The sequence below is a fragment of the Hipposideros armiger genome, unplaced genomic scaffold, assembly GCF_001890085.2.
Source record: "Hipposideros armiger isolate ML-2016 unplaced genomic scaffold, ASM189008v1 scaffold_585, whole genome shotgun sequence".
Lineage (NCBI taxonomy): Eukaryota > Metazoa > Chordata > Mammalia > Chiroptera > Hipposideridae > Hipposideros > Hipposideros armiger.
The window spans coordinates 525,026-552,566 of NW_017731935.1; the positions used below are offsets into that span (position 1 = coordinate 525,026).

The window sequence follows — 27,541 nt, forward strand, 5'->3', positions numbered from 1 at the left end:
GATGCATGGGGTGGGGCAGCCATGCGGTCTTTCTGCGGCCCTGAGATAACTTGCTTCAGTCCACAACTTGTATAGAAATCATCCTGGTACCAGAAGGAAAGTGGCTGCAGAATGTGTGTGGGGTGCACACGCTGTGCCATCCGCGTGTGCGGACTTTCTGAGCCGTCCGTCCTGCGCTCTGCGCCTGTCACTCTGCCAGCACAGGCACCAGGCTTGAGGAGCGACTGATGGGAACAAAGAGTGAACTCTCCAGGAATTGGATGCCTCAGCACACTGGGAGGAGAGAGCCAGCCGGCACAGCGGCTCGGGATGCTGGGCTCCAGGACCGTCCCCTCGGAGCCAGAGCCCCGGACGGTGAGGGAGCCGGAACTCCAGGCGCGACAAGGGCAACGGGCGACTCAGGAGCAGGAAGGGAGCGCTGCCTCCACACTGTGCCCTCTTTTCCCACTACAACAAAATTATAAAATAGTAACAACGGGGGAAAATATTTTATACCAACTGTTACAAATAAAGGAAAGGCTATAGACTTGTGGGACTAAATTAAAGAGCTACTTAGAGAAAGTTGTGTGTCCTCAATGTGGATATTGGGAAATAAGGCATTTCTGAAAACAGTGCTTCGGGCTTTTACCACAAAAAGTTAAAGGGACCCTCAGAGTCTGGCCACAGTGTAGGAGGGGCTCTTAGAAGAGCTGAGATCAATATGATTGAGGCGGTCACAGTAGGGACATTGCACATCAAACTGGTTCTGTATGCAGATTAATAAAATAGAGCATCTGTCAACATAGGATAAGAAGGTGTAGAGACAGAAATATTATTAGCAGCAAAACCATAGGTCAGGACTGCTGTAAACCCACAGGGGAACGTCCTGGGCAAATTCACTCAATTTTCCTGAAATCACGCACGATGGGAAATTTGGTAGGGGAGGAAAAACCTGCTGAGGACTTCCAGAGGCTTCCTCACTGATAGAAACATTGAAACGAAATGAAGAGGTGAGAGAAGTCTCGGTGAACAGTAGTCTTAGAAGCACCGAAGCCGTGGTCAGACATCTGCGTGGCCGTTCCTCGGCGGAGGCGGCTGGCCGCATCCTCCTGACGCCCGGAGGACCTGAGGGTCAGCCTCCACGAGGACCCGGCAATGGCTCGGTCCCAGAGGCGTGACACCAGCAGACCCAGCAAGTCCTTGAAAAAGGAACTCGTACAGGCAGCTCTCTTGCCCTGTAGCCACGGCTTGAATGTGGGAGAAGCTGTGAGCACCTCACCCTGACGGTGGCTGAGGGCAGGCGCTGGCTGGCCCACTAGGTGCACGGAGGCCTGCGAAAGGCCAGCCCCCGTCGGGACTTGCAGCAAAGCAAAGCTCTCGGAAAACCAGGGGCGCGAGGAGTGTTCTCACCGGTAAAGACTTTCACGGGCAGCCTGGAGCCAGCGTCAGCAGGACAGCAGGTCTGCTCTCGCTGCTCCTGTCCAACCTCAGGCTGACACGGGAGGTCCCAGCTGGGGCGGAGGTGCCCCCACAAGAGGAGGAGGAAAGAGGGCCGGTAAACATGGCCTCGTTTGCCGCACGCGTGTGTCTCCGGTGTGGTGCCGTCCACCAGGCGGCCACGCCACAGGGGCTCTCAGGCACTCAGCATGTGGCCACTGTGGACTGAGCTTGCCGAGGGAGGGGAGCACACACCGGGCTTGTAGGACCCTGTGACCCAGGTGTGGGGAAGCTCACGGTTTCTGTATCGAGCTCATGCGGAAATGAGAGTAGTTCAGACATACGTACTGGGTTAAGTGAACTATGAAGTTAATTTCATCACTTTTGTATTTCTTTAAAATGTGGCCACTGGGAAATTTAAAATTATACACATGGTTTACACTGCATCCCATTGGGCAGTGCTGGCCTGGATAAGGAGCCCAAGAGAATCTGCAGAGACCCGGGGACAATCGGCAGGAGCTCGGTTGCAGGGGCCAGACCCGGCCTGGCTTGGCCGGCCGAGGGCTCGTGTCACCGCAGACCTTCTGGTCTGTCTTCTCCTCGCCTACATATTTGAAGTGTGTGTTATTGCAAATACTTAAAAACTGCATCTGTGGATCAAGAGCCTTTGTGTTTCTGTCACTGCTTCCCGCCCCTGTCCTAGCTGAGCACCTGAGATCTGCTGGGTGCCTCGCTTTGTGCATTTCCGCTATGGCCATCTGTCCACCCAGGCCTCTCCCTGACGCGGCCGCTCTGCTGGCCGCCGCGTGTGCATCACTCCCACCCCCACCCTGGGATTGCACTGTCCCTGTCACCCACAGGGCCCTCCCCACCCCACCCCCACACACACGGAGCCCCAACCCGCCTTCCTGGCATCCTTCCGACCAGATCCGCGGTGGCACGTTCTCGGCTGGGCTCCCGCCCTGCGACCCCCTCGGGCTGCATGGTTACCCAAATTCCTTGGTTTTCATGGGGGTCCACTCTAGCCAGCTCTACACATGACAGCTGAGTGCTGCGAAAGTGTCCTTGTGTCACATCAGGCCCGGTGCAGGGCTGCCTGTGGGGTGTGAGTCGGGGAGACAGTGCCGCCAACTCCAGGAGGGAGCCCCTCGCCCCGCTGCTCGGCCGTCCCTCAGGTGACATCAGGACGGAGCAGGAGGGTGAGGCAGCAGGTGGCCGGAGACCCAGCCAGCCGTCCTTGAGGGCAGGGCAGGTCTGGTGCTGGTTCCTGGGGACTTCCATGCAAGGAGAGGTTCCCGGGTGACAGCGCTTCCTAAGCGACCTCCCCTGTCTCCGCAGATCGCGGCCATGACGCTGACGCTGTTCCCCATCCGGCTGCTGCTCGCCGCCTTCATGATGCTGCTCGCCTGGCCCTTTGCGCTCGTCGCCTCGCTGGGACCCACCGAGAGGGACCCCGAGCAGCCCCTGGCCTTGTGGCGGAAGTAAGTCCTCATCTGCGGTGGCGTCGGGGGGCGCAGGGCCGTTTCTTCGCCTCCGAGCTTCTCCTGTCCGCCCAGCGTGGGCCCGTCCATGTTCCCTGTCCAGGACCCTGCCGCCTCCTGCTCCTCGGTGGCCGGTCCCTCTCTGCCACACACCTCCATGGCCTGAGGCTTCTAACAGGGCTCTGTGAGCCACGTGGCTGCTGTTTCCATGTCTTGAGCACAGAGACCCCTGTTCTTGTGTCCCCAGCCCTCCAAGGCCGCTGGCGTTGGTCCTTCTCGCCGCCCCTGTCCTGGTCCCGAGTGTCCCCCCCCACCGGCTCCATAGACCTAAGCGCTTCCTTGCTTTTACTTACTGAGCACTCTGTAGATGGACCTGCTGTGAACATGGCTTAGCTAAAGACTCACATGGACCTCCAAGAATTAAGTTAAATTGCTGCGTCTTCCTGTGTGAGTGCCTCGCAGCGTTGCCTTGTAGTAATGAAACCGTCAGGAGGGCATAAGGGCTTTGATAAGTGTTCTCAGCCTTAGAAGGTATCACTCCTATCAAAAACCAAAATGTTGGTGACCCTTCTATGTCTTCACATTGCTAATCAATCCTAAGGGGTCCTTAAATGGTTTGTTCGGAAACAGAAACGTGAGTCGTTTAGAGCAGGGGTTAGCCAAAGGGCCCACAGGCCACACCTGGCTGCCGCCTGTTTCTGTAAATAAGTTTTGTTGGGACTGGTGTGCGCACGCGTGACACTGTCTGGCTGCTGCCATGGAGAGCGGAGTGGTGGTGGCAGAGGCCCCGCGGCCGCGAGCCCGGCGCGTGCTGCCTGGCCCTCCCCAGGTGGGGTGGGTGAGCTCCGTCCTTATTTCTCCAGAAAGAGTGGGAACCACAGAAACATGGGTTCCCGTGACAGGCTCGTGGGAACTGGGCTCTGTCCTCAGCGTGGACATCGGTCGCCCCAATGCCCACGGGCCCTGGTCGGACACAGTGGCCACGTGCAGGCCAGAGGCGGCGCTTAAGGTTCGAGGGTTTGCAGCGTTGGTGTGGCCAGGCTTGGGGACGGTCCTGGTATCCAGGAGACCCTTCCCGTGGGGTCCTCACGTGCTGTCCTCGTGGTGTTTCACGTTCTCAGTCTCCTTCCCTTCCTAGAAGGCCTGATGGCAGGCTGGGGCTGTGTCCCCGCTGTGCCCCCAGCGCCACGCCGGGCTTGGGGGAGCTGCTGGGCCTGTCAGCCATGGTCCCCAGGGCCGTGCGGGCCGTGCTGCTTCATCTCGCCTTGGGACTCAGAGATCACGTTACACCTTGTGAGGTGTTTTTTAATGTTATAACCATAAAATATGAATTTAGTATCAAACATGTAATCAAGCAAAGTCTAGGCCAAGTAGGAATGAGGGTTCCCTCCTGCGAGACTGAGGACCCAGAGCGAGAAAGCAGAGATTTCGGAGTTTCTGACAAACCACAAGCGCCTAGATGAGAAGTTTGCGATTTTGGCCACGGCCGGGCACTTTGTGTCCGAAGCCTTCGCCCTTCCCCTCCTCCCCCGACTCTGTCTCGGGTGGAGCGCCCACCTGCCTTCTCCTCCACCTGCAGATTATGTCTTCAAAATAGATGGCTCTGGGCTGGTTTCCGCTGGGCTAGCTAACTCGAGACTTTTCTTGTCTATGAATAATTCACGGGGTCTCATTGGTGATAAATGGGCCACGGCAAACAGTTCCGACAGCCCTGCCTCACTGATGCCTCGTATGTACGGCCCGGCCTGTGGTGAGCCCACCAGGGACAGGAGGGGCCAGCAGTTTCTCAGGAGCTCTGGTGCCTGGGGTGCGAATCATTCATCTGTGCGTGTGCGTGTGGGTCTGTGGCTGTGTGTATACGTGTGTGAGCCTGCACATGTGTACATGTGCATATATATGCGTGTGCACGCGTGCATGTGTCTATACATGTATGTGTGTGCCTGCCTGTGTATTTGCATGCATATGAGCATGCATGTGTGTGCACGTGTGTATATACATGTCTGTGTGCACTGTGATTGCATGTGTGTGGGTGTGCACTTGTGTGTGCATGCTATATGTGTGACGTAGGTATGTTTGCGTGCATGTGAGCATGCACGTGTGTGTGTGTGTGAGCATGAACGTATGTGCGTGTGCTCCAGCTGCACACATCGCCCATGCACTTCCTGTAGCACAGCCCTCAGGGCCCCACGCAGCAGTGTTTTGGGGAAGTCACTTGTGCTCAGTCCTGGGCTGGCTCTGGTGCTCAAGGGGAATCAAAGGAGAGTGAACACCCCACACTGAACTCTTGCAAGGGTTTGGGACATGGGAGTTAGGAGGAAGCAGGTTTTGAAATAGCGGGGCCCAGAGCACACAGCATTTGTGCACAGCACGGAGCTGGGTTGCATGACACGACCGTTGCACACTGCAGAGGTGTGCAATTCTGAGTGCACGGATGTGAGATTAGGCAGCATTTATGCTGAATGTAACTTAGTGTCATTCAAACCTTCCTAAAATAGAAATCTTAGGTCTTCAATGAATGGAGGCATGACACAATTTCACAAAAGACACTCTTAAGTTATTTTCAAGACAAAGTGTTGTAAAAATTGTAGCATCTTCTTGCAAAACCCAACCACCAGGCTGATGCCTAAGCCACCAGGTGGGCGGACGGTGCTGCCTGTGCCCACTTGTGTTTTAGGAAGAGCGCGTCCTGGTCCGCTCGGGCAGCCTTCACCTAGTGCCACCGGCTGGGGCCTTGAACAACAGACAAGCGTTTCCGGAGGCTGGGAGGCGAGGTCAGGCTGCCGGCACGGCCAGGCTCCCAGAGACGGCCTCTTCCTGGCTGTAGACACCACCTTCTTGCTGGGTCCTCAAGGGCAGGCACCCTGGCCTCTCTGCCTCTTCTTATAGGGACACGGGTCCTGTCAGATCAGAGCCCCACCCTATGACCTCATGTAGCCTTATTTTCAAATAAGGTCATGTTGGGGCTTGGGGTTTCAATATACACGTTTGGGGGACACGATTCAGCCCATAGCAGAGGGCACCCTTTCCTGAGTACTCCGCGTGGGGACTCTGTTCCTAGATCCGAGGAGTTCGTCTCCACGACAAGTCCTGGTGCCACGTGTCCACTGGAGGCCGGAGCCTGGACTTGAACTACTTGGAGCTTTTCTCTGCTCTCCTGGAACCCTCCCCTCACCCAGCTCTCAGCTAGCCGCTGTCCAGAAGAGCCCAGCAGCACCCACACGCCCTATGAGCCTGCTGCCCAGGGACCGCCCCTGCTCTGGCCAGCCCGGCCCAGCACTGAGCTGGAAGCTCGAGGCTCTGGGACACGGCCCCGGGCCCCTGTTGCCCGTCGTCTGCAGTCAGCACCCGGCTCCCTCGGGCAGGCCCGCAGCGCCCCCCTCTCATTGGCCACGGCTCCTTTTCCAGCAACACCATTTGACATGCAGACCTGTGCCCTTTGTACCACATGCATCTCACAGACCCAGGTGACCAGGCCTTGTCTCACTGCTCACACCTTTGTGCTCAGGGACCCAGGTGACCAGGCCTTGTCCCGCTGCTCACACCTGTGTGCTCAGGGACCCAGGTGACCAGGCCTTGTCCCACTGCTCACACACCTGTGTGCTCAGGGACCCGGGTCCCAGCAGCCACCCCAGGGTGTGCAGTCAGGACGCTCCCTCGACCTGGACGCCGTCCCCTCAGCTTCCGGCCACCCCCACCACCTCGGTGGCCCCTTCCGTCTCGCTGCGTCTCGCTCTCCCACCCTTGACTGCAGCCAATCCCCGTGGTCTCCTGGTGAGCCCCTCTGGCTCTGGGACAACTGTCCACAGGCCAACAGTTCCCAGACTCCTTCCTCCAGCCCAGCCCCGAAACGTACCTGTCTGTAGGTGACCTCCAGCTCAATGCGCCCCCACACAGCTTCCGGGCTCGCATCTCCCCACCTGTCCCAGCCATAGCCCCGCCCCCGTCGATGGGATGCCATGGTTCTTCGAGGCCCAGGAGTCACCGGGAGCCCCTGTCTCACACCTCCCATCCACACCCCTGGGAGCGTCACCACGTTTCCACCTCCAGGATGCACTTGACCCTCCACGCGCACCCACTGCCTCGGCCCCAGGCCCCAGAGCAGCCTGTCCCATGCTCCCCTGCATCTCCCATCTCAACACAGCAGCCAGGAGAAGTCAGAGCACGGCCCCCGTCGGCCCCAGCCCCGCAGGAGCTCCGCGTCCGGGTCCCCCAGGAAAAGCCTCGTCCTGTCGGCGGCACCTACAGGGCCTTCAGGGTCTGCCCTCCGTCTCGCCGGCAGCCTCCCCTCCCCCTGCCCCCTCCAGGGCCTCCTGTCCCCAGCATTCACGCATGCTCCTGCCGCAGGACAGGGCCTCCTGTCCCCAGCATTCACGCATGCTCCTGCCGCAGGACCCTTGCACAGGCCGTGCTTTCCCTGGGCCGTGCTCCACCCAGATGCACACGGGCCTCACCATGTCGTGGCCCGGCAGCCCCTTCCTCTGCTATTCCTGACCCTCCCGACTTCGCTCTCCTTTTATTTTTATTGTTTTGTGGATGAGACCTCTTTCTAATTTACTCCATAATTCACTAATTTTTTTAAAAAAACTACTCCCCCCACTAGAGAGTGAGCTCGAGGCAGGCAGGGATTTCTGTCTGGGTTCCCTCCATGCCTGCGGGGAGTAAACACTGGATGAATGAATGGAGTCAGTGGTGAGAGCTGGTGGACCCGAGTCTGTGGGCCTGACCTTCCTGGTCCCTCTGTGTGGGGACCGCTGTCTGCGGGGTCCCTGTCTGCGGGGTCCCTGTCTGCGGGACCTCTGTCTGCAGGGTCCCTGTCTGCACTGGCTGTACTTTGTCTGCTAAGGAAATGGCTGTGACTTGGTCTGTTGAGGATGGTCCCCAGCTACTGTGTGGCAGGGGGCAGCTCCCCACGTCCGCACACTCCAGCACCTCGTGGGGAGGAGTGCTCCCCTCATGGCCACGGCCACCGTCATGGCCACATGCACATCAGCTGACTGTGTTTGAACTTCACTTCCTGTATTTTTTCCTATTTTACGTAATTTCAAAACACCTTTTGCTTTGCCTGTTAGAAAATCACAGTGGGCCCGAGCGTAGCCTCAGAATTGTCCAGCTCATGGTCGTGGCCACTGCTGGGGGCCGTGTTCCCAGCCTGTGTGCTGCCCCTTTGGGCACGGTTGGCGATTTCCTGGGCCTGTTTCTGTCTTTTTTCTTTTTCCTTGGTTTTTGTCCAAGATTTTCTGGAATATGAAGTTTTTTTCTTAGAAAGAGGACATGTGAGAGGAACTCGGATGCATTTCATGTCTGAAAATGTCTGTTCTCCCCGCACAACCAAAGAGACTGTTTGGGCACAGAATGAAAGATTCCAAATCTTGTGTCCTGGGAGCTTGGAAGACGTGGTTCTGATGCCTGCGAACGCCTACGACTCTGATGCCATGACGACTGATGCCATGACAGCCTGTTTGTTCCTCTCTCAGAGGTCTCAGGTCTTCTCTTTGTCCTTGGAAATTTGAAAAACTCTTGCAGGAAATTTCTAAGTACGAGACTTATACAAATATTCGTTGTGCTCAGCACCCTGCCATGGTGTGAAGATCTGGGTCTGTCCGGCTCTGAGGCACGTTTTCCTCATGCCTCACAGCCTGTCCTGCCCGCTTTTGCCCTGTGTGTTCTGGGAGGTTTTCTTCTCGTTTTCCAGCCTTTCTCAGAAATTGGCCGTTTCTGCAGTGAGATCTCTGATTTCCAAGAGCATTTTCTTGTTCCCTGTTCATGACTGTCGGCGACAGTGCTGATGACAGTGTGGGTCTTTAAACCCCTACTGAGCCCAGCCTGGGCTCCTCAGGGCCATAGTCTGTCCCCTGTCATGTGGCTCATGTGGCTGGTTTTCCCCACACGTCTCGAGATTGTAAGGTGTCCTCCCTTGTGACAAGAGGAGGGTGGAGGTCCCCACCCGGGTGTAAGTAGAGCTGTCTCCCGATCCACATCCCTGGAAAAGCTCGGGCCACCCTGGTGTCACCGGCTGCCTTTGCCCTGGGGACAGTGGCGTCCGGCCCCAGTGTTGTGCCCTGAGGCAGCATCTACGCGGTCTTCCTGCATCTCGGGGGGCGGGGGGACAGCATTCCTCCCAGACTTCAGAGGGTTGTCAGGTTTGGCCCTGCCCACCCCCAGTACCTTTCTGTTGGGTGCTATTGGAGCTTTTGACCTGGAGGGTGCTGGGTGTGTGTCTAACAGAAAGATGGAGGTTGGACCCCCACATTTTATAACCGCTCTGCTCTCCCTCCTGCCTTCCTAGAACTGGTTCCTGTCCCCACTGCGGCTTCTGCCGCAGTCCCGTTCTTCCTCCCGGCAGCCTCGTTTCTTCCTCCCGCAGCCCCGTTCTTCCTCCCCGCAGCCTTGTTTCTTCTTCCTCCCGCAGCCTTGTTTCTTCTTCCTCTCACAGCCTCGTTTCTTCCTCCCACAGCCTTATTTATTCCTCCCGCAGCCCCGTTTCTTCCTCCCCGCAGCCTTATTTCTTCCTCCCGCAGCCCCATTTCTTCCTCCCGCAGCCTCGTTCTTCCTCCCGCAGCCCTGTTTCTTCCTCCCGCAGCCTCGTTTCTTCCTCCAGCAGCCCCGTTCTTTCTCCCCGCAGCCTTATTTCTTCCCGCAGCCCCGTTCTTCCTCCCGCAGCCTTATTTCTTCCTCCCGTAGCCTCGTTCTTCCGCCTGCAGCCTCGTTTCTTCCTCCCGTAGCCCCGTTCTTCCTCCCGCAGCCTCGTTCTTCCTCCTTATGCATCAGTGGACATCTGTTGACTTTCATTTTTTCACGTGTTTTTATTGTGAGAACTCACGTGCATTGGGACAAATGATCAGAAGGTGTGTACCTGTGCGACCACACCAGCTGTAACAGTGGGGGTTGAGCTGGGTCCCAGCGTCTCGTGTGTAACCACGCAGCAACTGTATCTTGTGGACAAACGAGGGTCCTTCCAGGCGGCTCCATAGGCCCCTGCTCCCTGGCGACCAGCCACCACTCAGGTCCCTGGGAGCCTCATCTTCCGGAATGCTTTGAGGGTCTTCAGGCCCCTCAGAGATCAGTCCAGTAAGGCGTGGGGCTCTTGTGTTTCTGTGGCAACTTTACCCGGTCTGATCACCCAGGTAACCCCGTGGCTGACAAGACGCGGCTCTTTGTAAAGGTGACCCCTTCTTCCTGTGGCCTGGCCTGTGTGCAGCCATTTCTCATGTGGTTTTCATGACGTGCTGAATAGTGATCTAGTTTGTAGCCGTCAGAGTGTACATGGAAGGCAACGCACAGATTGCAATGCCTCAGTTCTCCTCTATTTTAAAAAGAATAAATAGGAAACACATTCTGTTAATCTAGACTGATTTTTACTTTAACTCCCAAATTTATTGTTCATCTAATTTCATCCAGGAAAGGCTCATTCTAATAACATGACATCTGATTTCAGAAACCTCAGGCTGCGTGTGGGACATGAGACGGGGGACTCCTACACAGCAGGAGTCTGCTTGTAACCACAGCTCTGGCTTTCGCTCCATATTTTAATATGTAGTTTAGGTGTCTTGATGGTTTTGTTTTTTCATTTAAAATGTATGTACTCAGAGTGCTAACAAATGACTCCTGCTACAGCGTCGTGTCTTACTTCTGGCCCGCGTGCCTTGTCCTGTGTATTCAGGGGCCGCGTGTTGTCTTAAAGCTGCTGAGTGACATAGCTGAGCCGGCCCTGCGTTTCCTCAAATAAATGTCAAAAAGCCGCCCCACCGCACATTAACTGGCCAAAGGGGACAGCTCCCTCTCCGTCTGGGACGTCTCAGTAACAGCTGCTGCAGTAGCAGCTGGCCTGGACGACGCAGTGCTGTTGGCATTGAGACCCCACGTTGGTCCCCGAGTGACCGGCCCGTGCCAGGCGCTCCTCAGGAGGTGGCCGGCGCCGGGGCCGCGCGGTCTCACTGGACCACGCCTTCTCTTGCAGGGTCGTGGACTTCCTGCTGAAGGCCATCATGCGTGCCATGTGGTTCGTCGGCGGCTTCCACCGGGTGGCCGTGAAGGGGCGCCAGGCCCTGCCCACCGAGGCGGCCATCCTCACCCTGGCACCACATTCCTCCTACTTCGACGCCATCCCCGTCACCATGACCATGTCCTCCATTGTGATGAAGGCGGAGAGCAGAGACATCCCGATATGGGGAAGTGAGTGCCCCCTCAGCGGTACCGGTCATGCCCACGTGACGGCATCGGCCCCGCGTCCCTGGTGTCTCCCTTGGTGTGATGTGGTGTTTACTTCCTGTTAGCACGCAAGCGCCCTCGAGTGTTATAACGTGCTGAAACACTTCTGCGAGTCTGCCTAAAAGCCTGTCACCACCACCAGAGGGTTCTGGAAGTCTGGGGCAGCTCCGTAGCTGGTCCTGGCACACGGGTCACCACCACACTGCACGGGTGTCTGAGACTGCGTGACAAACGACCAAAACGGGGCTGAGAACAGCACAAATGTGCACTCACAGCTCTGGAGCCAGAAAGCCTGTGTCATGGTGTCGCAGGGCCGGACCCAAGGGGAAGCATCTCGGGCCTCCCTCCAGCTGCCCGTGGCCCCCAGCAGTCCCCAGGTCCCTTGGCTGTGGCCCCTCACTCCCATCTTGGCCTCTGTCATCACGGGGAGCTTTTCCCTGTGCCTGTCTGTTCTCCCTCTTAAGGACACCAGTCAGTGACTAGGGCTCACCCCAGTCCTGACCACCTCAGCTCACCTTGATGACATCTGCAAACACAGTATTTCCAGATAGGGTCACAGCGACAGGTAGCTGGGGCTCGGACGTCACCCTGTCCTTTTGAGGGCATAGTCCAACCCACAGCATGCCCTGGGCTCCCCGACCCGGAGCCCAGGGCCCCCATGCCCTCCTCCATGAGCGGGGACGGAGACTCCTGCGCCCTGGGCTCCGCCTCTCTCCACCTTTCTCCTGATGTGTCCCCCGTGGACACCCGGTGGTGGCACTTGGCGCTTTGCAGGCTGTGGGGCTTCGTGCTGTTGTCTGAGTTCAGCGGAAGCTTCGGTGCTTGTCCCGATTTCCTCGTGGTCAGGCGTGGACCTCGTCCACCCGGTGGTGCGACCCTCAGGCGTCTGGGGGTCTCGCCCGTCACCCCGTCCCGTGGCGGAAGCCAGCGTCCCCTCACGACCCAGCACCTTCTCTTTCAGCTCTGATAAAGTACATACGGCCGGTCTTCGTGTCTCGGTCAGACCAGGATTCCCGCAGGAGGACTGTGGAGGAGATCAAGAGACGGGCGCAGTCCAACGGCAAATGGCCACAGGTGACCAGCCCTGCCTGCATTTGGATGGATTTATTCCAAAAGATGAGAACTTGGGGGCAGAGCGGGGGTAGAAGAAACAAAAGGGCCGGAACGGACCTTCCCAGGGGCTGGGCGTGTTTCGTTTTATTTTTGGTGAGTGTGCAAATCCAAGAATGTGCTAAATATCAGGCACTTTGGATTCTGAAATTTTAAAATTAAAAGAAATAAGGAGAAACAGTTTTGACGTGCATCCCAAATTCCCCAGTCATCTTGTTGACGAGTCTTTATATAAGTTCTGAGTGGGAAGAGCTGCTCACCTGTCCGCCGCGGTCAGCACGGTCTCCCCTGAGTGGTGTGTTCGCCTGTAAGGTGTCCTCTGGCTTCTGACATCCTGGGCTGAGCTACTGGCGTGTGTCTGCAGCGGTGGCTCTGGCTGGCGTTGGCCGTGAACGCATCCTGCATGGCTGCATGTGGCCTCTGGGCAGCTGGGAGGTGGGGACCATGGCTGCCTGTCTGCAAGTCCCTGGTCCAAGAAGGCACATGCTGCTGTCTGTCTGTGTCGCTGCCAGATTTTAATAAACCTGGAGTTAGAGGGAGAATCAACGTACGATGACGTATTCCAGTTTGTTCAACTGAAAATGATTAAAGTATCTAAATTAACGTCCGCAGTAGAGAAACAGCCTGTGACAGAAGACACCTGTGAGCGCTGAATGATGTCTCTTTATTGCTGAACTTTTTTTTTTTTTCGTTTCAAGATAATGATTTTTCCAGAGGGAACTTGTACCAACAGGACCTGCCTAATTACCTTCAAGCCTGGTATGTAGTTCCCTTAATTATTTTCTCCTTGAGAAAGTGGGGGAGACCCTTCCCCTACCCCACCTGTGCCTCCTGGTGGTCCCACCAAAGTGCATTTGAGCCCCGAGACACTCCGCCTGCTCCCTGCCAGCGGGGCTGCGGGCTGGAATTTTCTCTTGAGCGTTTCCCGCCAGCACGGATGTGCCGGGACCCTTCTGGGCACCGACCGGGTTCTGCCAAGCGGGGAGGCCTGGCAGGGGGCCGCATGTGAGGCCAGTGTGAGGAGAGGGCGTGGGGCCTGCTGCCCTTGGGGTGAGACAGCCCCCCGTCCCTTGTCTCTGCAGGCGCCTTCATCCCGGGAGTTCCCGTGCAGCCTGTGGTTCTGCGGTACCTGAATCAGCTGGTGAGCGTGTGCCCCGGGAGCCTGGGAAGGCGGGGGCGCCTGGGAGTGAACGCTGCGAGGCGTCGGAGCGAACTGGCTTCCAACCCGCTGCTGCCCAGAGCGCTCCCAGGGTCTGCACACCAAGTCCCGCGTTCATAGGTCAGGAAGTGTCGGTGGGAGACCCCACCCATGTCAGCAGCTCTCACTGCCACCTCACACCCCGGGCCGTTTTTAAATTAAGAATATTTAGGTTCTGGGAGGCAGGAGGACAGGAACCCGGAGGAGAAGGCGTGAGGTGGCTGTGGTCTGCGTGCCTTTCTCGTGTCTCTGCTGGATGTGCAGAGGGTTTTGTCCTAAGAACCAGATGAAGGGACAGGTGTCTGGGCTCAGAGCTCCTGGGCATCGTGACGGACCCCCTGCTCGGGGGCAGAGCCTGGACGAGGTCTCAGCGCAGGTTCCAGCCGGGGCCCCGTGTCGCCCCGTCTCCACGGCTGCCCATTCCTCCCAGGTGCCAGCTTCATGGCAGCCACATCCCACGCCTGCTGTGAGACCATCCAGGTGGGCGTCCCCGTGCCCCAGTGGGCACTCTTCTAGCTGAGAGTGATCCACACGCACTCAAGTCCCCAGTCCCTGCCTGGGTGCTGTGTGCCCTGGAGGGGAGGACACGGTGGCAGAGGTGTTCGTTACACGGAGCTTTCTCTCCGTCACAGCGTGTCTTTAGGACAGCAGAAAAAGAGACGTACAGGTCAGGACACGGTGTGGTCTGGAGTTGCTGGTACAGACGGTGGCAGAATTACGTGTGACATCTGTGGGCACGAGGCAGCCTGGCCTGTCTACTTCTGGGCCACACCCGTGGGGGTCCCAGGTCTGCACACCGGACCCTGTGCCTGCGGGCGTGGACAGTGAATACATGTCAGTCAGAATGGGTCGCCTCACTGACTGACAGATAAAGTCATGCTCATGGCGTGAGAGAAGCTTGGGAGACGTGCATCCGTTAGCCAGCCTCTGAGAATACGAATCTGTCAGTGTGTAGGATTCTGGGTTTTCCATGTTTTAAGTCTGTGCCATCAATGTATTTTAAGCAAGATGCTGTTACTGGTTCTTCCAGAAGCCTTCAGCTTAGCTGTCAGAGAAGCAGACGGGAGCTGCGCGGGTTACGGGGCACCCCATGCGGTGGTTTCTCGGGAGCCTTTGATAAGGGGGTCAGGGCTGTAGAAGAAAGAAGCCCGTGCGGGTAACCGGTGTCAGGACAGAAACGCGGGGCAGGTGCCATCTGACGTCCCCACCTAGGTGGCCGGTGCGGCTGCTGAGGCTGTGGGTGGAGAGGGTCTGAACTGCCCCCCAGGACCCTGGGCTCACATTGGGGTTCAGGGGGGCACAGGAGACGCAGTTCTGCAGGGGCTTGTTCCACCCCTTCCTGAGCCTGGGGCTGACCCGCTGGAGTGTGTCTCTGACCACGAGTGGTCAGACAAGGGCCTTTGGGAGTGCGGGTGGGTGTGGGGTTGGAACGTGGCTGGCTGATGGTGATGGGCAGGCAGGTGTCGCAGACAGACAGCGGGCTCCGCGTGGTAGACTGAAGTTGCCAGCGGTGCCCTGAAAGGGGGAAGGGCAGAAAAGGAACGGGGCTGGGTCTTAGGCGGGCATAGGAAGTGGTGACCTTGGAGCTGTGCGAAGACAGTGCCCACCTTCCCCCTGTCCCAGAGCGGACTTGGGAGGACGGGAATGCCGGCGTCTTGGGCCCAGAGGTGGCTGGGATGAGGGCAGACAAGCATGGACGCCCCTGCGGAAGGAGACGCCCGTATGGCATCTGCGGGGACTTCTGCCCCTGACTTCCGGTGGGACTTCACCTGCTCCTTTCTTACCCCCAGGACACCATCACATGGACGTGGCAAGGCCCTGGAGCGTAAGTCAGACCCGCGCTGTCCCCTTGTCCTGCCCTCTGGGAAAGCACTCGGTTCCGTTAGCAAATGTGAAACCTCAGCCTGTGACCCGCTGCTGGCTGACGGCGGTTCGGCTCACCCCACTGTGAGAACCGATGTGCGAGCCAGGCCGTCCTCACCCACTGGGTTCCAGCACCAACCCCAGTGGGAAGGTGACCATGAGAATTCTCTTCCGGCCGGTGTCTGTTGGCTGAGTGGTGACCATCCCGTCCTTGACCAGGGGACCCCGGGAAAGAAAGCGGGGAGCTCCAGGGAGCAGCCCTCCCCTTGCTCAGCTCCTAGAGGGAGTCTTGGGGGTGGCATGACTCAGGGCCTGTCCAGCCTGCTCTGCCAGGGGACAGCCAGGGTGGGGACAGCTGTCAGGTGGACAAGATTTCTTGAGCTGGAGGACAGACACGGAAAGTGGTGCTTTGCAGTGCAAGTCAAAGCTGCAGGTATGGGTGTATTTAATAAGAACAGTGAAAACCACGGTTTAATGAAAGTAGCCTTGTCATTCGTTGCTGTGTTACGTTCAGGTTTAGGCTGAGGAAGGCTCAGTATCCATTCCTGAAGCATTCAGTGCCCGCTGCTGCCCTCTCAGGGGAAGGGCTCTGGGATTTTGCTCCAGAATTGGAAGTAATTTAACTAGACGGAATCTTTTAACCAATGCTATCAATCTATTCGTTTTTAAGGTTGGAAATCCTGTGGCTCACGCTATGTCAGTTTCACAATCAATTGGAAATTGAGGTTTGTATGGATACAGTGTTACCCAGTGTTATGTTGGGGGTGTTACAGAGACAGTGTAATACAATGCATCGAGGTCTATAGATATGACATCATACCGTGTTATGTTGGGGTCTGTGCATACACGACATACAATGTTATAGATACAATGTTATGCAGGGGTCTATATAAATACAATACTATGTTGTGTTGGGGTCTCTATAGATACAATGTTATATTGACATCTGTATAGAAACAGTGTGATGTCATCTGTCTCTCTCTGAACTCTTTCCATTTTCCATGGCTCCTTAGAGGTGCTCCCAGTGCTGTTGCATCCAACATTGCTCTGTTGCATGATTTTGAATCCATTCAGATAGGATTTTCAAATCAACAAGGAAGCTACTAAACCTGACATTTTTTAAATAATGGTTAGCATAGCTTAAGGGCATATAAAATTGGCACACATGCAATGAATTTTTCTTTTTACTTTTATTTTTACCTGATACTAATACTGCTGAATTCATACTGTTAAATGTGTTACACTGTCATCCTCTTGTTAGTACTTGGTCAGATTAATACTCACATGGCCTGCCTCCCAGCGTTTATCCTGTTGAATGTCTTGGACAAAGTCACGACACCCATCCTCTCAGCTAAATTAAATACAATCATATTCATTCAGCTTGTACGTTTTATGTGTGGATGAGGATGAGACTTTATTTTCTTAAAAACTAGAGTTAATTTTCTTTTTTTAAATGTATACACTTTTTCTTAAGATTTTTATTGGGGAATTGGGGGAGGGGAACAGCCAAGTTGTTGTCCTTCAATCCCAGCTGTGGAGGGTGCAGCCAGCTCAGCTCCAAGTCCAGTCGCGCTGCTTAGCCCAAGGTGCTGTGTTCAACCAGCTGCGGGTGGGCGTAGCCACCATCCCATGCGGGAGTCGAACCAGCAGCCTTGTTGTTAGGAGCACGTGCTCTCACCAGCTGAGCCATCCTGCCGCCTGTTGGCAGCTGAGCAGCAGCCCGGCTTGGGCACAGCTCACTAGCCCATGTGGGAATCGAACCGGCGACCCTATTGCCCAGCGCTCATGCTCTTAAGCAAGCTCTTAACCAATTGAGCCATTTGGCTGGCCCCTAGAGTTCATTTTCTTAAAAACTCTTAAAAGGGGTTTATTTTCTAAACAAGCTACTCCTGCACCTGAAAATTAAAGATGAGTTGTATATAAGTATTTAATGAGGCTATTTGCTACCTTTTGTTGAATATTGAGAGGAGCACTGAATTTACAAATAAGCCAGACTTCAGGAGAACGTAAGCCACGTAATCCACCGGGGTGAGTGGAAAGGCCTCGGCCCGAGTCCCGGGGTGGCAGACCTGCCTCCTGGGACATGTTCTGAGACTCGTCTGCTGGTGGCCGCGCCCTGAGGAGGACAGGCCTCCCCGGTGGCAGTGCCGCTTCAGGCCTGGTCTCTGATTTAATTAAGAGTTGAAAAGCAGCTGTCTAGCTGTTGAGTCACTTTGGTGGCCTTCCTGGTGTTACCCTTCAGAGGGCAAGGCTGACGTGAGGACCTGGCACGATGCACATGGTTCTCTTAAACGTAGCGGTGGAGAGAGGCTGTGATGAGCATAGAAGGGATGTCAGGAAGTCCCGGTGTTCTTAAACGTCCACATTGAAGAAAAGGGCTCAGTGGTGGTGGTTTCCTCTCCTGCACAGTAGGACGGACTCACTTAAAACTCTGTGTGAATGTCACTCACTCAAAGACACATGTTCAGGGGATGATTTATTGTGATCTCAAAATGCAGTAATGTCAGAGAGCTAATACTAGTCCGTCTCTGACGTGGAAATGATCTGTTTGCTATCCCCAACACCACATGGGACCTTCAGAAAGGGACGCACACAGGTGACTCTCTGTGTGTGAAGAGCAAGACCCTGGGTGACCTCGTGAACACGGTGCCAGCCTGAGAGCTCCTGTTGGGGGCAGCAGGCGCTCCTGGCGAGGACAGTGGGGTGTGAGTTTTCACACGTGTGTGCATGGGTGACCGCTTCGAAGATGATTCGATGGGAAGCGCTTTGGCAGGTCTCGATTTTGTCAGACTCAGTTGTCACTTAGGTGGTGCTGGTCAGGGGGGTGTCTGCGGCCCTCGTGGGAGTAACAGCCCTCTCTGTGCTCAGTTCCTGCCAGTGTACAGGCCTTCGGAGGAGGAGAGGAAGGACCCAGCTCTGTACGCCAACAACGTGCGACGCGTCATGGCGGAGTGAGTGAGCGCTTCCCCCCGGAGCGGGCGAGGGTCTGCCGGACGCCCTGCTGCCTCCACTTCCATAGTGTTGGGGCAGAGGGTTCTCGCAGAAGCCGGTGAACAAGCACTGACTGCCCACTGGGCACGTCCTGTACGTCTCCTGCTTCTGCCAGGCGACATTGCTGCTTGTTCAGCATTTGGAAGATGCTTAATCATCACACACTTTCCCAAATTTCGGATGTGCCCACAGCCCCCAGTCACCCGGGTGCCGCTGTGCGGGCGCCAATGTGACCGGCAGCAGGGCTGTAGCGAGGGTGCTCGCCTGGGTGGGCACCTCCCGGAGCTTCTGTGCTCACCCCGCTCCCACCCCCCGTAGCGTGTGTTGGTGCTGTCGCCCCGTCTTCTGAGTTAAGTGGTTCGCACCCCTACGTGACACGGCTCCTTGGCCTTACGCAGCCAGGCGCTGCCGCGCTCGGCCTGTGACCACCTCCTGATCTGCCGCCACCTGGCTTGTTCCGCGCAGTGGCGGCTTCGGCTCACACCCCTCCCCTCCAGCCTTCGTTCCTCCGTGTCCCCTCCCCCCCGCTGTCCTCTCTTCTTCTCTGACTTCGGCTGCGTTGGTGCCAGGAGAGGGCTCTGACAGGGAGCGTCGCCGTGGGGAGGTACGCACACCCAGGGGGCACTCACCAGGGGCTGTTGCTGAGCTGTGTGTCCGGTCAGTCCAGGCTCCTCAGAAAGGCAGCGCTGGGGACAGTCCAGCAGAACACACCCCTCCCCCGGCCCACCCTCGAGTCCCTTCCCCACACTCTGTACCACACGCCGGCCACCAGCTTTGGGGAAGTCAGGACCCTCAGTGACACCCTTGTTTAGCTTCATGATAAAGAAATAATGTCCGTGGGCTTGCAGGCCCAACAGGTTTGGTGTGAATATTTTCAATACACGTTCAAATAAATTAATCATTAACATTTTTAAAGACATGTACCCTAACGAAACCACCCGTGATAATGGGAGAAGCGTGCTATATTGTAACAATGGGAGGGACAGATAGCCCATGGGGCACCCCGGCCTCAGCGGCTGCAGGAGGATTCCAGAAACATGGAGCTGCCGTGGAGCTGCCGTTGCCTCCCTGGTCCTTGTCCCACCTTCAGATGCGCCTGGGAGGGGCCCCGACACCTCGAGTGCTTGCAGGCAGCCCTGCCCCGTCCCGCCCTGCTGTGGAACAGTCTGGCACTCCTGGTAGGACTGTGACTTCTGTCCCAGGGGATCACGCCTCAGTGTGCGGAAAACCCCAGCATCCGCGGAAGGACCTCGCAGCCCTGTCCCCTCGCGATTGCTCACAGCATTGTGAGCGCACGAGGAGCCCCCACCCAGGGCCTGACAGCCCACCAGCCGTGGGCTGGGTCGTTTTCTGTACTTGGTGCGTTTCCCGCCGTGGATGTTTTCTTCAGCGGTCAGGAAAGGTGCTTCTTCGTGAATGCTGGTGCAGCTCTGAGAATGGCTGAGTCCTGACTGTCCCTGTGACTTCAAGGCAGTGCTAGCTGTGACAGGTGACCCCTGGTCACCTGCAGAACGTTCAGCTTCTCCATCAAGCACCGCTTTGGGCTTCTGTCGTCTCCGTTCAGGCCCAAACGCATGCTTGTTTCCTGTGGGTGCAAACCGACATGACGCTGAGCTAACCACGAGGCTTGGGCTCGGCTATTAGGCATTTATGTTTAGTGCAAACATGAACTTTACACGTTGTCCCCCTGCAGCTGTGATCAGAGTCTTCGCCACCCAGTGACTGTTTCAAGGCATCTTCCGAGGTGGGGGGAGGCTCTTGGGTTTAGGTCCCCACGTGTCCCCTGTCAGAGCCTCTCTGTCATCGCCCCTCCCTCCTCCCTGCAGGCTTCCTTGCTGCTCAGTTCTGTCCTGCCCAGGCCCCACCCAGGAGCCCCTCCTTGGGGAGAGACAGACAGGAGGGGTCCCACTCCAGCAGGGGTAGGGGGTGGGGCGACGCAGGCCTCTGCTCCCACCAGGGAGAAGGGGCTTTTCCTGTTACCCCTGGGTAAAGGGCTCAGGGAAAGCCAGCCTGCCCTCCGTTAAGAGGGGCGGGGGCGGCGTGCCTGCTGACCCAGAGGGATTTGAAGGTGGGGTCACTCAGTGTCATCAGCACGTCCCCTCAGTCTGGCCCTTCCCAGGTTGTTATGGGGAGATGTGCTAGTGTGCATTTCCCCCACCGCCTGCACAGCCTCTGCTGAAATTGCTGGAAACTGTGTCTGCTGCTCCCACAGGAGGCGGGACAGACAGGGCAGCCCCTGCTGGCTGGATAACAAGCTGCTGAAAATGGGCGTAGAAGGATTTGCTTGCATTAGGCATCCTCACGTGTCCCTTTAGTCTGGCTTTTAAAAGCTTTACGTGCTGTGCCCTCTGATGCTGGACAGGTGGTTTGGTTCCCTCAGCCGCGTACCGGCCGGGCTTCCCCAAGCAGAGGACACACCGGGGGCCTTAATGCCGCCTACGCCTCCAGCTGCCTGTCCACGTGTCACCCTGGTGACCCCCTTCCTGGGACACTGGCTCTAGTCACGATTTGCACGTCCAGCCAGGACACACCTGTATTTATGTCAGTTTCTTCTTTTAACTAAAGTGAGTTTTATGAGGTCTCAAAGTAAAACGCTGAAAGCTCAGTGCAAGCACCATTTATGGAACAGAGAAGGGGTCTCAGATCCCACAGAGAGGTCACCTGTTTGCATGCCCACGTTCTCGTGGACACATCGCCGTGCAGTGTGGGTGTCGCGGGGCTCAGAGCAGGACGAGGGACGCGCCGACCTGTGTCGCCTCTGCCTGGGTTTCTGCACTCAGAGAGGACTCAGGGCAGTCCTCGAGGGCAGGCCCTGTGAAGTGGGGTGCTCACAGGGGCCCTCTGTCTCCTGCAGGGCCCTGGGCGTCTCCGTGACTGACTACACCTTCGAGGACTGCCAGCTGGCCCTGGCAGAGGGACAGCTTCGCCTCCCCGCGGACACCTGCCTCCTAGAATTTGCAAGGCTGGTGAGGGGCCTGGGGTGAGTGCCTGGTTCCTATTCTCCAGCAGTTGGTCAGAAAGGACGCTCCCACGAACACTGGGCCAAGCGTCGGGGCCGCAGGCGCGTGCGACAAGGCAGGTGTGCCGTGTTCAGCAGCAGTGAGGGGGCAGCTCGGCTGAGAGCTGCAAACTGGACTGGAAACTTCCACCTGCGCCTTGCAGGGCCTCCCCCCACAGGTGCTGGTGACCCGCTGGAGGTCACAGTGGCCCCCAACGGCCCCCCGATGTCGCAGGGATCGTCAGAACTTAGTGGGAGGGGTTCCTTTTTCAAATACCAACTGCCATCCGCACAAGTTGGTGTCTTGAAGCCCCGGTCGGTGCGGCTCTCTGGCACCACCTGGAGGACGCCCTCTCGCAGACCCACAGCGAGTGCTGGGAGCCGCCCCCACCAGTGACGGTGCCTGCAGGCGATCAGAAGCCTCTTCTTGAAAACTAGCTGCTTGGTCTATAAATGATTTTAATAGTTCGTTGGTTCTTAAACATAACAGTAAATCTGTTTTTGGCATTCTGTGATCATATTGAAAACATTTTTTCCTCTTTTCTTGTTTAGCCTAAAACCAGAGAAACTTGAAAAAGACCTGGACAGGTACGCAGAAGGTGCCCGCATGGCAGGGGGCCGGAAGGTCAGCCTCTCGGAGTTTGCGGCGTACCTGGAAGTCCCCGCCTCCGACACGCTGGGCGCCATGTTCTCCCTGTTTGACGAGGTAGCGCTGTCACCCAGCAGGGGGCTTGGTGGCAAAACCTTCAGCTTTTCAAGTATAAATTGTTTTCCTTGTAACAGACATTCTGTAGACAATTTTGGAAGTAAAGGGGGAAAACCACCCCACCTGGCCCCACGCACCAGCCCGCCCTGCCTTTTGGGGGATTTTCTCCCATGCTTTTAAACGCACATAAACATTTGACATTTAAATTAACGTTTGCTGATAAACATGTCTGGTTTGGGGGGTTTTAATCACATCACTGAAAGGCCCGGTGCCGTCACAGCCGTGCTGGCCTGGCCTGTGACCCTGCCGTGTCCTCCCCCTGCGGGCTCCCCTTCCCTGTCCCCCCACGGGCCTGCCTGTCACTGCAGCAGCCTGCTCGCTCAGAGCAGCAGCCTGGCCGGGCGATGGCAGCATCGCTGAGAACCTTCATCCCAGCGACACTGAGCCCGCGGCTGCCTGGCGCTGGTGTCACGTCACAGCTCGGGACTCGCGTTCACCCCGCGCGCTCACTGTGTAGCTGTCAGCAAGCTAGCTTCCCAGAGCCCAGGCGCGAGCCTTGCTGTTGGCAGGTCTGGTTTTCTCACAGGAAGGCCCTAGCGGGCGACAGTCATCATGCTGTGAACACGTTCTTGAGCAGCTTCGTGTGACAGTCTAATGGGCTGAAAATTATTTGTAACGGCCAGAAACGCCATAGCGGTGCAGTTACCTTGGAGAGCCTGTTGGCTGTGAGCTCTTCCCCTGCAGACACACAACCTCACATCCGAGCAGGCCCGTCCTCTAGCTAACACAGTGGCTAGTGTGGCCCCCCGGCTCTCCCAAGGGGTGCTGGCCAGGCTGCCCCTGAGGGCGTCTCTCTTTCGCAGAGCGGGGCTGGCGAGATGGACCCGCGGGAGTACGTGGTCGCCTTGTCCGTCGTCTGCCGGCCAGCCCGGACCCTGGACACCATGCAGCTGGCATTCAAGGCAAGTGCGGGGTTCACGTGAGTTTATTTTGTGGGGACGGTGACACGGGGGTCACACCAGACCTGTGATGCGTCTTTACAGCCCTTCTAATGGGGTACACGTCACCATTTGCCTGAGTGCTGGGTTCACATGAGCTCAGACCAGCCATTGTGTGTAAAAACATGCCCGAAGCTTCTCAGATTGATTTTCCTGGAAGGAGTCACCCTCGCTTAAAAGAAGAGCACAGGACAGGGTCTTCCCGGTCCTGGCGGGCTGCTCGGTGCCACGCGCTCCGCGGGTCTCCCGGCACGGCCGCGGCACCAATCCACTGACAGGCAGGGAGCCCAAGCGTGACCGTCTCCAGGCGCTGTGCCGAGGCTCCCACCTGAGAGACAGGTTTCACGGGCTGCGGCAGGAGGTGGCACCGAGAGAGGATGGCACCACCTGTGCCCACCTTGCTGGTCCCGCCCAACGGGACAGGTCGTGTGTCACCAGCACTTCTCCAAAGAAGCCCTCCCTCACAGGAGAGCTGGCACTGAGGGTGACAGCGCACACTGCCCTGCAGTGACTGCCTCCGTCCCTTTCCAGAAGCTAAATAGAAGCTGTCAGGGAAAGGCGGTGGTCAGCGGGCTGGCCGCCTCCTGAAGGTCAGGCAGATGGCTCACTTATTTCATTGAGTGCCAGGCAAGGCCCAGGGTACAGGCGCCATCCCTGCCCAGGCGGGCAGACGCTGCCCAGGGAGCCCACCTGCAGGTGGGAGGTGGTAACCGCTCACACCCCTGCTCCTGGGGGTGACAAGCCGGTTCTGGCTGTGCTGCCCGGTGGGATCAGCCTGCAAGAGCTGGGAATGCCAATGCGGCGGGGGGGACAAGTGGGCGCCCTGGACAGGTGGGGCTGGGGGAGCCGTGGGCGGGAGGGGCTGCAGGGTGACGCCGGCCTCTGCCTCGCAGATGTATGGGTCTCAGGAGGACGGCAGCATAGACGAGGACGCCCTGTCCAGCATCCTCAAGACGGCCTTAGGGGTGGCAGAGCTCGCCGTGACTGACCTTTTCCAGGCCATCGACCAAGAAGAGAAGGGGCGGATCACATTTGGTGAGCGGCGCCAGGGACAGCGTGAGGGACAGAGACAATGGACACCCACTCGTGCAGGGCACATCCCAGGAGGGGTGGGGACACACGTGGAGTTCCTGCCCACCTGTGCTCGCCAGGCCGCCCTGTGTCGCGAGCGGCTCGGAGATTCTCAGGAGAAAGGTTCTTCCCGAAACCTGGCCGGGATGGGTGGCAGCTTCGAATCTGATTTCCGCAGGCATGTGACACCAGCCCAGACATACAGCTCAGAGCCCATGATGGACGCTGTTCTGGGGCTGTGGGCGTTGCCAGGCCCAGGTGGGGCATCCGTGTCAGGTCCCCAGGTCAGGTCCCAGCGCGGGAGCAAATCGACAGCCCCACAACCACTGACTGCCAGGTGGCCCCTCTCTGGGGGAGGTTTTGGCTTCGTCACCTGTAGCCACACAAAGTGGAACAGCCCAGATCCTCAGGGGCCAGGACCTGAAACCAACCGGGGGGGGGTGTGGGGGGGCCAGCAGCGTCCCGGAAGGCTCAGCGCTGCAGCCAGTGTGCACATTTCAAATGAACGTGTGTTCTTACTCAAAACAGAAGACGTTTGCTCAGGAAAGGTCATCATTCACGTCTTGTTTGGACATGTTTTAAAACTGTGTCTAAATGTCAGACATGAGTGTGTGTGTTGGTTTAGCTGTGTGTGTGCAGGCACGCGTATCTGCATTAAAGAAGGCCGTGCCTCATGGTGGGATTGGGGGTTGTTGGCGAGGTTTGGAGTGAGCTCTGACCTAAGGCAGACTTTTCCAGGAGAAGCCATTCCAAGTTTCCCTGAAGCCTGCAGGCTCCTGCACCCAGGCCTCTCAGCGTCACCTGTCCTCAGTGCCCTAGAGGGACCACCCCAACTCCCCAACTCAGGGCCCCAGGCCACTGGGGGACACGGAAGTGACCTGCTCAGAGGGCGAGCCTCCGGCACGCCTGGTCTGCCCTGAGCTCAGACCACTGGCAGCGCCTGCCTCATCGCGTGTCTGTCGCCACGTGGACGCTGTCCTGTCCCTGAGCCGGCCCCTGTGACGAGCGGTGCCTCCCTCACATGTGCGGAGTGCCCAGAACATAGCGCTGAACTCCCAATCATGAGGAATAGCTGAAAGGATATATAGTCACCACCCCTTGGCTCCTCTGTGATTTGGAGCACAGCAGAGAAGAACGAAATGGGGTGCCCGTTCCTTGCCTCACCTCCAAGATCGTTGACTTCAGTCCCGCCCTGACAGAGGGGGTGGGGGGCCGCCCGTGTGGACCCCGGGAAGGGCCGCGAGCTTCAGGCGTCCACCCCCAAGGTCCAGTAACCACTGTCCCCTTATCTTTCCAGCTGACTTCAGCAGGTTTGCAGAAATGTACCCCGACTTTGCAGAGGAGTATCTGTACCCCGACCGGCCGCCTTTCGAGAGCTGTGCTCAGACGCCCCCCGCTTCCACCCCCAACGGCTTCTGTGCCGACTTCAGCCCTGAGAACTCAGAAGCCGGGAGCACGGCTGCTCAGAAGAAACTGGACTAGGGAGGGGAGTGCTGGCGTCAGGAGGCTGCACCCAGCGGCCGCCCCGCCCCCACGTGGCTGCCAGCCACGGCTGTTGTGACCTCCTCCGGGTTTCACTCTCATGCAGGCTGCGCGTTCACCGTCCCAGGCCCCAGTTCCAGAGACGGGGTGGGGGTTTCCACTTCGCTTCTGGGTGAGGCGCAGGCCTGAGGGGCCCCCGTGGGAGCTCACCGGGCGCCTGGCCTCCACAGCGAGACCCGTGTGTGGGGGGCGCCCAGCCCGTCTCGGCTGGGCTCCGGGGCCTCCCTGCTGGCAGGCGCCCAGGGGCTGGGTGGACACCAGGGGCGCTTGTCCCCCTGAAGTGCCCTGGTTTTAGGGTTCCATCTCCGTCTTCCACACGGCCCCTCCGGTCGGTGGCGGCCTCCGCGTGCACACGTGAAAACGGGACGTGTTCTGCCTTCTGCTTCCAGCACAAACCCTCTGCCAACACCGTAGGCATCACCACGTGGCTGACTGCCACCTGGTTTTTAAACGTTTCTATATTTGTGGGAGCTTAGGAGTATTTTATAAACTTCATTTAGAAACTTCAGGAAACATTGACCATCTTTTTAAAAAAACACAGAATATTGTTTTTCTACTTCATTTTCTTTCGAGGGTATTTATTTATCGGCCCTTTTTTGATAGACTCGGGCTGTCTGTGGCTTTGCCTTTGCCCTCCCGGCCTCCCCCACAGGCCCCCTCCCTTCTGATTGGGCCCTGAGCTGCTCTCCCATCCTTACCCCTTCTCAGCCCCCCTTTTTTTATAAATGTTACCAGCCTGGTACCCGCTTTGGTATGCCGTCATCCCCTTCACTGTGGCGTCAGCTCCAGGGGGAGCGCTGACTGCGGGTGGCCGACAGGGATGCCGGCTGGTGGCCCCGGCCATTGTTGTGGGTGTCGGGTAGTGTGCCGGAGCCCTGGGGTGACATGCCGCACCCTGTGCCCGCATCTGTGCTGAGTTAGGGCAAAGCACCAGCCTGCAGGGAGGAACTGGAGTGGGGAGCAGCGGAACGGGTGGCCGGGGTGTCTGGGGACAGCTTCATGCAGACTTCCCCGCCTGTCACGGTGACGAGGGTGGCATCAGTCTGCAATAGAGAACAGCACGCCTCTCTGGCAGCATGAGGTTTGGGTCCCCTCTCTGAGCCCAGCACGGGACAGGGGACACCTTGGTGTCACCTTTGCTCTTCCCGAAATCCCCTTGATTCATTTCCTTGGGACATGATTTGAACCTGCCCTGAGGCACAGTCATAGCCACAGACGCTCGCTTGTGCCCTGAAGCAAAGCCTCTGGGTTCGTTGGGGAAAGAAATGTTTCTGAATTTCTAAAACTAATGGGATTTTGTATGTGGGGCATCTCTATTGAAAATGACCACCAGGCCAGAAGCACAGGGGAAAACATGTTTACTGACCTCCTGAGGTGGCTGTGACGTGTGTCTCTACCCAGAGACCCCCATCAGGAAAGACCTTCAGTCCCGGTGTGTCACCCCTGCCTGGTGCCAGCTGCTCACTGCCAGCCAGGACGCAAACGGGGACGGGCTAAGCCCAGGCCACTCCCAGCCCCGCGGCCCGGGCACAACAGACTCAGACACAGCCTGTAGCCCAAGGTGACCTTATAACCGTAAAATGCATCAAGGTTCATTTTCAAAGAGAAAGACGTGCCAGCGACCAATGAAGGAGGTGAACGAACTAGGATGTTCCGGGGGGGCCGGGCGCGGGCTCTGTCCCTCCTGTCTGTGATGAAGGGGTTTTGAATGGAATGCCACCGTGCATTTTCAGGAGAAAATCCCTGATAAGCAGACATCGAATGGATGTTCGCTCCTCCTGACCCACTTTCTCTTTCATGGCGACTTCGCGGCGTTCAGAGCTCAGCCCCTTTCACTGTAACATGACAATGAAATGGCAGGTGCAGCCCCGCCCCGGTCATGGGCCGTGGGGCCGGCGCCATGTAAAGAACTTTGGGTTTGCAATGGAATGAATAAAATAAAATGTAAAGTCGTGTGTA

At 57.4% G+C, this 27,541-nt stretch overlaps 1 protein-coding gene across 1 annotated transcript; it reads left to right on the top strand.

The window, feature by feature from the left end:
• The first annotated feature begins 294 nt into the window (after positions 1-294).
• Positions 295-27,541, top strand: LPCAT1 (lysophosphatidylcholine acyltransferase 1). Its single transcript, XM_019624374.1, has 14 exons — positions 295-354; positions 2,755-2,897; positions 10,855-11,069; positions 12,067-12,179; positions 12,914-12,974; positions 13,298-13,356; positions 15,204-15,238; positions 15,947-16,001; positions 18,145-18,227; positions 21,122-21,247; positions 21,818-21,971; positions 22,835-22,933; positions 23,863-24,004; positions 25,338-27,541. The coding sequence occupies exons 1-14, from the start codon at positions 310-312 to the stop codon at positions 25,520-25,522; spliced, it is 1,515 nt and encodes a 504-aa protein (XP_019479919.1). The 5' UTR covers positions 295-309; the 3' UTR covers positions 25,523-27,541.